At 36.2% G+C, this 8,734-nt stretch overlaps 1 protein-coding gene across 1 annotated transcript; it reads left to right on the top strand.

Moving 5' to 3' along the window:
- The first annotated feature begins 219 nt into the window (after positions 1 to 219).
- LOC123307114 lies at positions 220 to 663 on the top strand. Its single transcript, XM_044889331.1, has one exon. It carries the CDS (start codon positions 220 to 222, stop codon positions 661 to 663), a length of 444 nt encoding a protein of 147 aa, XP_044745266.1.
- The last annotated feature ends 8,071 nt before the right edge of the window (positions 664 to 8,734 follow it).

Raw genomic sequence — 8,734 nt, forward strand, 5'->3', positions numbered from 1 at the left:
AATCCTATTATATGCTAAACTTACTCAACAGTTTATCGTTGATAAGTATGTTCAAATTGAAGGAGACAGATTGTATTATTTACGCACACATCAAGCAAATTTGCGTGCAGAAAACTACGTCGGTCTCGCTGATTACGTGCTGATTCGGCACAAGGTAACGCAGAGAGAATCGGACGATTCATCATCTTGCCAAGCACCTTTACCGGAGGCACACGAGTCATGATTCAAAATTACCAAGACGCTAAGGCCAAATTTGGCAGACCATCCCTATTCGTCACGTTCACATGCAATCCAAACTGGCGTGAAATCAAAGAAAATATGCATATTAACATTTTGAATCCACAAGACAGGCCAGAACTGATCGCAAGAGTTTTTCAACTGAAAATGATGGAATTTTTCAAAGATGTGGAAGAAAGTAAAATTTTCGGCAAAGTGATCGCTTTTGTCTACGTCACCGAATTCCAAAAGCGAGGGTTGCCTCATATGCATTGCTTATTATTTTTGTCCGAAAAGGACAAGTTACGAAATCCCGATGACATAGACAAGTTGATCTGCGCCGAACTTCCAGAAGAAAACACTAGGCTTTTCGACGTAGTAATGTCTACCATGATTCATGGACCATGCGGAAATTGTAATCCGAATTCCCCCTGCATGTTAGACTGACAATGCACGAAATATTATCCTAAGTCATTCGTCGAAGAAACATCCATCAGCGAATCTTGGCCAGAGTACAGACGAAGAAATAATGGTCGCACAGTCATATTCACGAGAAGCAATATTGCATACATGATAGATAATAGAGATGTAGTTCCTTTCAATCCTTATCTGTCGTTGAAATATGAGTGTCACATAAATGTGGAAGTTGTAAGGTCCGTCGGATCTGTAAAATATGTTTTCAAATATATAAACAAAGGTCACGACGCTGCCACTATTGCAGAGACGAATGCGATTATGACGAGATAAAGGCCTTCATCGAATCCAGATACGTATAAATTATTCTTATATTATTATGAATTTTTATTTTGATAACCTGATCAACATCATAGAGGCATGTCTCTGATTGACATGTTCACATTAATAATTATTTGATTGCTCGCAATGAAATCTACGAGTTCCCATAGAGTTCAATGATTGGTCCATGGTCCAATATCCCTACGCGAATTCGAAATTTAACACGGCAACGGGCAAATCGACCATTTTCATTTCATTTCGTGATTGCAAACGACGCCATAAAGAAAGCTATAAAAGAGGTAACTAATTCGATATTTTTAAGCAATTATTCGATATAAATTTTTAATGAAAATATCTTCGCATGTGTTAAGGCATATTTTTCGGAAATATACAAATATTTCGCATTTATTTTGATAGGTTTTGAAGATTTTCATTTTTTTTTTAATGGAACGATAGCCATATTAATTTTTTAATTGTGCTTCATTCAAATCGTTATTATATTTCACGAAAATAACGAAATCGACACTTTCCAAACATTAAAAATATTTAATGTTTGGAAAGTGTCCTTGAATAGTAATAACTATTCAAGGAAAAACCTTAGTGAAAAAACCCTTTCTATGCATGAATGTAGTGAATTGTAAAAAATGAAATTGTTTACGAAATTAGCTGAAATATTTTATATTATAGGACAAAGAACGGTATGCTTTGTCCCAGGGAAGAGAGTTCTTCTCCGGAAATTTTGTGAGAATAAAGAGTATTGGGTAAAAGGTACAATTAGAAGAAGTATATCCATGTTCTTAGTAAGGGTTCCAAGTAGAAATCGTGTACTGAAAAAGCACGTTGATCAATTGCGTAAAGATCATTTAGATTTGTCATTACCACTTGAAAACGAAGTTCCCACGACAGAAGAAAATGATATTAGTACAGAAAGACAAACAGGTGTTGTAGAAAATGAAACCATTGTTGACGAAGAACCTTCAACTCTTAGGAGAACTAAAAGAATTGTTAAACCACCTGAAAGATTTGGATTGTAAATGTAAATCTTATGTATTATATTGCAGTAAATAAAGAAAAATTGTAATAGGGGGATTCAAATTGGTGCCATTATGTTTTGAATTTACATATTGTGTCTATGACAACGGTGGATGCGCATATGTGATTTGTGCATTTTGGTTGTAACAGCACAGTTGAGTAATAAACGAATTAAGAATAACGTGTACCGGATTTTATTCCAAATTGAGTGAACCCGATTTATATCAAATTATATGAATCTATAAAAAAATAACGACAGATATTTTAACGATCAGAAAGACAATTATCCATACGCCAACGAGCCTGCCAACCAACGTCTGAAATATCAATGAAATTTTTATCGAATAAATTATCTAATGATGCAGAATATACAAGTTGACTCATTTATAAATAACAAAATAATTATACCTCACTAATACATTTGATGAAGATATTTTCAAGCAGTAATTTTTAACTATGGGAGCTTTATCCCCACTACCCTCCCTATTCTTAAACGAAGAATCAAATTTTCATTAAGAAGCTTAGGGAAAAACCTTAGTAGTAGTGGATTGTAAGAAATGAAATTGTTTACGAAATAAGCTAAAATATTTTATATTGAAGGGCATCTCGCAAAGAGGCCAAGGGAGAGGCCGAGGAAGTGGGCAGAGAAGAGGACGGGAAAGAAACAACAACTTCCGCTACAGGAGAAGCAGACGCGAAAGAAAAAAGAAAGAGGATGAGGGAAAACAAAAAAAAGTCACAAGAAGAAAAAGAAGAGAGAGAAGAAAAGAGGAATTAGGAGGAAGAAGAAAAGAGAAATAAGGAGATAGAAGAAAAGAGGAATAAGAAAGAAGAAGAAATGAGGAATAAGGAGGAAGAACAGAAGAAAAAGGTTGAAAAAAAAATATTGTGATGGATAAGAATGAAAACGATAAAAATGATTTTTGTAAGACGAAAATAATTCATTGATGTGAATATTTCACGAACTACATCAGAAAAGATTAGCTGGTAATAGAACAGCAGGGAGGTCTGCAAGGCGGACCACCCTGCTACGAAGGTGGAGGGCGATGGCGGGGTCACCCTCATCACCTTCAACACCAAAAGGTAAGCATCATGACTTATATAGAAGAAGCAAAAAACTTTTGGAGATATCTTTATCAATTGTAATGGATAAGAATGAAAACGATAAGAAAGATTTTTGTAAGACGAAAATAAATCATTGATGTGAAAATTTCAGAAATTAAACCAAAAAAGGTATGAAACAAGTTCAATGGTCAGAAAAATATTCTAAGATTAATTTAAACTATTCAGTTAATTCATAACTAACAACTCATGAAAATATTTCTAAAAATTTCGATTAAACTACTTGTTCGGTCTACATTTGCGACTGTTGGCGAAAATGGAGAAGGACGTAACCGGCAACCGACAAACGTACTATTTTGTCAAATAGTAGCCAGGAGGACCAAAAGTATGGCCCAGTATCGAATAATAGGCAATGCACCGCCAACGCATCTGTAGCCATAGCATTCGGTATATCGATTCCATATAACGAGTGGAATTCTGAAATTGTCGATAATGTTTCGGATCACGGTGATGAACTAGATAGTAAATTCATGCGTACACGTAACGAGGGATATTCATCATCTGTGATCGAAAATGAATCGGACGTTCAACTAACAGAAGGGTGGCCACAAATTTTCCAAAATTTCCAATCGGCCATGAGCACAAGTAGTGTGAAATCCATTGCCCTTAGTAAATCTTCACACCGTTTTTAGTTATTCGATCCCCATAGTCGCTCTGCGAAAGGGGAATATATCAATGTGGATGGTAAGGCTTGCTTGCTGAAATTCATCAATTTAGACCTCTTAACAAGATTCCTATTACAAACCTTTGATAATTCTCAAGTGTACACTTTGGTAGCGTAGCAATACAGGTCCGAAGAACTACTGTCACAACAACTGCCAACAACAACAAGTGACATAGAAATGGAAAACCGTCCAGGTGAATTTCAGCAAACAACAAATCTACATTATTTAGGTGAGATGGAACGTATTTGTCCAAATTGCAATGCTCTATTTTTCCCAAACGAAAATTACATCTGCTGTGATAAGGGTAAAATACAAATTTCAACAAGTATAGCTTGTCCAGATTTGTTGAGGGCTCTCATCACGGACAATCATCTACTCTCCCGACAATTTCTGAAGAATATAAGAAGATATAACAGCTTACTCGCTCTAGGCTCAACTTTTCTTACTCAAAGGGATAATTTTGGACCTGGTGCGCCAGCAATTATTGTATCTGGTCAAATTTACCATCAAGTGGCAGATATTATTCTATCAGTCATCTTTTTTTTGGGTACTTACACTTTGTTGATTTTGGAGAGAAACAAAAAGAAGAGCAACGCAAAAAAAAATAAAACAGGAGGAAGAAAAAAAAACAAGAAAAAGAGGACGAAGGGAAATATAAACTAAATGACTATATTTTACTGAAAAAATTATAAGATGCTTCAATTTCATCCGGGAAATAACTATTAAGGTACATAAACTTATTACATGATGAAGAACGCCATTTTAGTAGATTTTGCGTTCAAACAGTTTTCAACACTGGACAACTGGCAATTTTAGTTAAACAGCTGATTTCACCACGTCTCAAACAGAGGATTAATTTTATGTAACAAGGTAACAAATAATCAATTAAATAAATAGATAATCAGTCATAATATGTCTTTTGGTGTCTGCTCAACATAAATACTTGCTTAAATCGTCATAACATACCAGTAATTTGATTTGAATGGTGTTTTGTAAAAACCTAACCACAATTCTTTCTGATTGGCCCGCAGTTTCTAATCACCCGCCGTTTTTTCACCCACTGTTGTGTTTCCATTCACCCGCTTTCTTTTTTCACCAATCAAGGGCGCATTTACGGGGGGGTAATGGGGGTAATTAACAGTTTATAATATTGACGTTGCAGTTTGCAGAATTCCATGATATTGATTCATACTCTACATAGGAGGTGGCGCGGCAGTTGTGCACAGCACCAGCACTCCTCATATAACTTAACTGGGAGAATTACCGACTTACCTACCGTACTGTGTCTTTCAAGGTAGGTTTTTTGAGCGGTCGCATTATAGTTTTGATGTTTTCTGGTCGACATATTTTTGCCAAACGGAAATACGAAAGTCAAAATAACATGTTTGTTATTGTTATTGTTATTGTTATTGGACAAAACAAAATATATAATCGAGGCCGTTTTTTGACAGGGCAATGGGTTCTTGGTGGATTTGAAATACGGGAGCATGGTGAAAAAGGCAATGCATTTCTAGTTCCTGTAGAGTGTAGAGGATCGTTCCTCCGAAACATTAATCGGCATCATTAAACGTTATGTGAAACCCGCCACAACGATTATGACCCATTGCTGGAGGGGGTATGATGCTCTGACTGAGACTGAGGGTTTCCGCCATTTTCCGTGAACCACTCTTTAAACTTCGTTGATCCAGAAACTGGTGCTTACACGCAGACCATTGAAAGACTCTGGGTTGAAGTTCGTCGCAATGTTCCTATGGTTGGATTCAGGCAAGAGCATCTTTGTGGTTATCTACCGGATGTTCTGTGTCGAATGGAACCTTGCTACGGTCGTCGAAGGCACATTTTCTGGAAGGCGGCCGCAACTCTTTACTCACCAGATAATCCTCTGGCATAAGGTAAATTTATGCTTGCAAAAAACAGATTGAATTTTTAAATATGGAGTTGATTTTGACGGCGAAATTCAAGGACTTCAAAAACTCTCAAATTCTTGATAATTATTGAGAAAAATAGAAATTTTTCTATATTTTTTCAAAAATTTCCATTTTTTTCAAGGTCGCGATTTCAAAATATTGAGGTCATTGACCTTCAATATATTTTTCATATTTTTATGACTGCAATCAGTTGATATCAGTTGATTTTTCCACAACGATTACTTCAACCTTCTTACCCACCCAGCAGCCCTATTCATCCCTCTTCCCGTTGAAAAAAACTCAAAAAGTATTGACAGTGGATTTCATAAAACTTTGATTGTCCGATCAACGGTTTGAGTCACTCGATTACTGAAACGAAATCAATGAAACCTTGTCATTTTTGAATATATTGAAGAAGTAGGAATTGAGAATAATTGAATGGACGTATAAACATCAATTTGATGCGAGAATGATATTCTGAATGATTATGACTGAACTATTGATTGCAAACAAATTGACGTCTATTCGTTAATCAAGCGTCGATTCCATGATAAAGCTTTATACAACCTGAGGTAAGTCTTCTTTTTCTTCTTAATTTCAAAAGGATTTCCGACAAATTTCATGACTTTTTGATGTTCAAATTGAATTTTATCAATCAGCTTCGTTGGAATTCTGAGTAGCCACTGAGCATGAATGTTGCCAACCCATCTCAACCATTTTAATTCAATTTCCAATAGGAATTCTTGAAGAATACGATTGCTCAATATGAATAGATGACTATAGAAGTTGATAATCGAGCTTGCAATGAGTAGATTGAATGATTTATAAGTATACCTAAGAGTGATTTCCGAAAATTCTGGGGGTTAATTCATCTAGCTGCCATAAATTTTTTCTCGAGTAACTTTCCTTCGCCTCCAAGCATTCCAACGTGCATATACTGTTATGAAGAATATAATTTTTTGAAATTGTTTTCGTGGTAGCAGAACATAAAAGACACTTACCTAGTGCTTAGCCAAGTATGCAAAAAGCATTATTTGCCTGATGGAAAGAGTAGCTTTCAAAAGGAACATGAACCTTTATCGTTCTGATTCAACACTTCAACATATCGGTGCTCTCTTCACTTTTTATGGTATCATTAACTTCGTGAAGAAGTTATGGTCTCGATTAAATTTCCTGATCGGTTGTGTTTTATTTCAGCAGGTGATTCGAAACCATTCGTAGTCATTTGAGTGAAGAGCTTAGAATATGTGTCCTGTTATGAACACTACGACAGATTTTGAAGTGAGCAATCTGACATTTCAAATTAAGCTCCCAGTTTTTCAGGCGACAGGCAATATGTCCACGTTCATTTACCACGACAATACTATGTCATCATGTACTGAAAATACAGAAATTGCTAATACTTTCAAATTCTATATTCATAATCAGTGTATGTATACGAAGGAAAAGAGCTGAGAGGAAGGAAATCCCTGAAAAACAATTGCTGTTGTTTCAGCCAGTTTGAGATACGAAGTCAAGCGATTCTTACCCAGGTAATTATTATAAACTTTCGGAAAACAGCTTTTAAGAACTCATTTATTCAATGATAGAGAAATTGAATTGTTACAGAAATTCACTTTATACATTGCAAGAGCATCTATCTGGTAGAAAGCTACCTACCATGTAGAAAATGAATAAATAACTCATATCAAGTAATACAACTTTTTTCGATACTTCTAACGTCTATCTTTTCGTTTATTCTAAATAAAAGTGGCAACATTCGAGCGAGTACTACGATTGGTCAACCGAAATGTATCGAAATGATAGCTGAAAGAGAAATTTCAATCTGTCCAATACAAAAAATGATTCCAGTTTTGCTCAAGTGAATAATTGCAACGGTGGAAAAATTTATTGGGACAATGGCTCACAGAACATTTCGAGCAGAAACGGATTTGTTTGAATTGTAATGCAAAAAGGAATCCAATATGTTACTCATAATTTATCAATAGCAAAAAAACGCCATCCCGCAATCAAGATTTGTGAGTGGGGAAAAGTGGTCGCCCTTCGCACGTTCATTCTCTGAATTTTCAAAAATTTTTAACCATTCCCAAAAATTCACAACATCTCTTGTCCTAGCAGAATTCGTACCGGTTACTAGGTTATCTATGGACCGTCGACACCTAGAAGACATTGTGTTCATTAATAAGGATAAATTCAGATGCATACCACCCGACAATATGAATATCGAAAAGTGTTACGATCTGAATTGAACTAGCCAATTTGCCATCGTCAAGGCCCCAAATGAAGTACGCTCCACCGAAGAAAAGCAGATGCTGACCATGGTTTCGGCCTCATTTGGCCTCATCAGAGCAACATAGCATTTTTCTACGGTGGAGAACGTTTGGAATTGATGGAACTTTATTCAATGTTGGCATGTTCTACTAGGTATTATTTACCCAGAGCGCCATCCAACATGAAACGGTATCCGATTCAATCCCCTCCAGATAGAATTCCGATGAGTTTTATTCGTTACTCACGGAATGTTACTGATGGATATCAGTGGGGGTGTAAACGATGCAGAAAAGGCTCCTTCTTTGATGGAAGTCATTCGACCCTTTTTCAAATTCTCATAATAATGTATGGGTGTGGGTTAATGAGTCTCCTCAGGAGTATGTGGCAAGGGAAGCGGAGTTAAGTGCCAATAGCTGAACCGGGAGGTGTGTGAAAACTATTTGAAATACTTATCGGGGGCATAAATGAAGATAGAACATCCAAAGTGGTGGAAATGGACGAGTCGAAATTCTTCCACAGAAAGTACCACAAAGGCCGGTGGGTAGATGGCCACTGGGTCTTCGGGGGAATTGAAAGGGGTTAAAAAAATGTTTTTTGGTGGAGTTGCCAGACAGGATCGAAGCAACTCTGGCAGCTATTATAGAGAGGTATCGTTTAGGAATCGCTTTAATCATAAAATATGCTGCTTGTAGTATAGGCTGATATTAATAAGTAAAAAGCTTGTTTTGTTCTAGAATGGCATGTACAGTGAGTATTGTTGTATATATTGGCTTATGGAAGGTAATT

The sequence above is a fragment of the Coccinella septempunctata genome, chromosome 2 (assembly GCF_907165205.1).
Source record: "Coccinella septempunctata chromosome 2, icCocSept1.1, whole genome shotgun sequence".
NCBI classification, from domain to species: Eukaryota; Metazoa; Arthropoda; class Insecta; order Coleoptera; family Coccinellidae; genus Coccinella; species Coccinella septempunctata.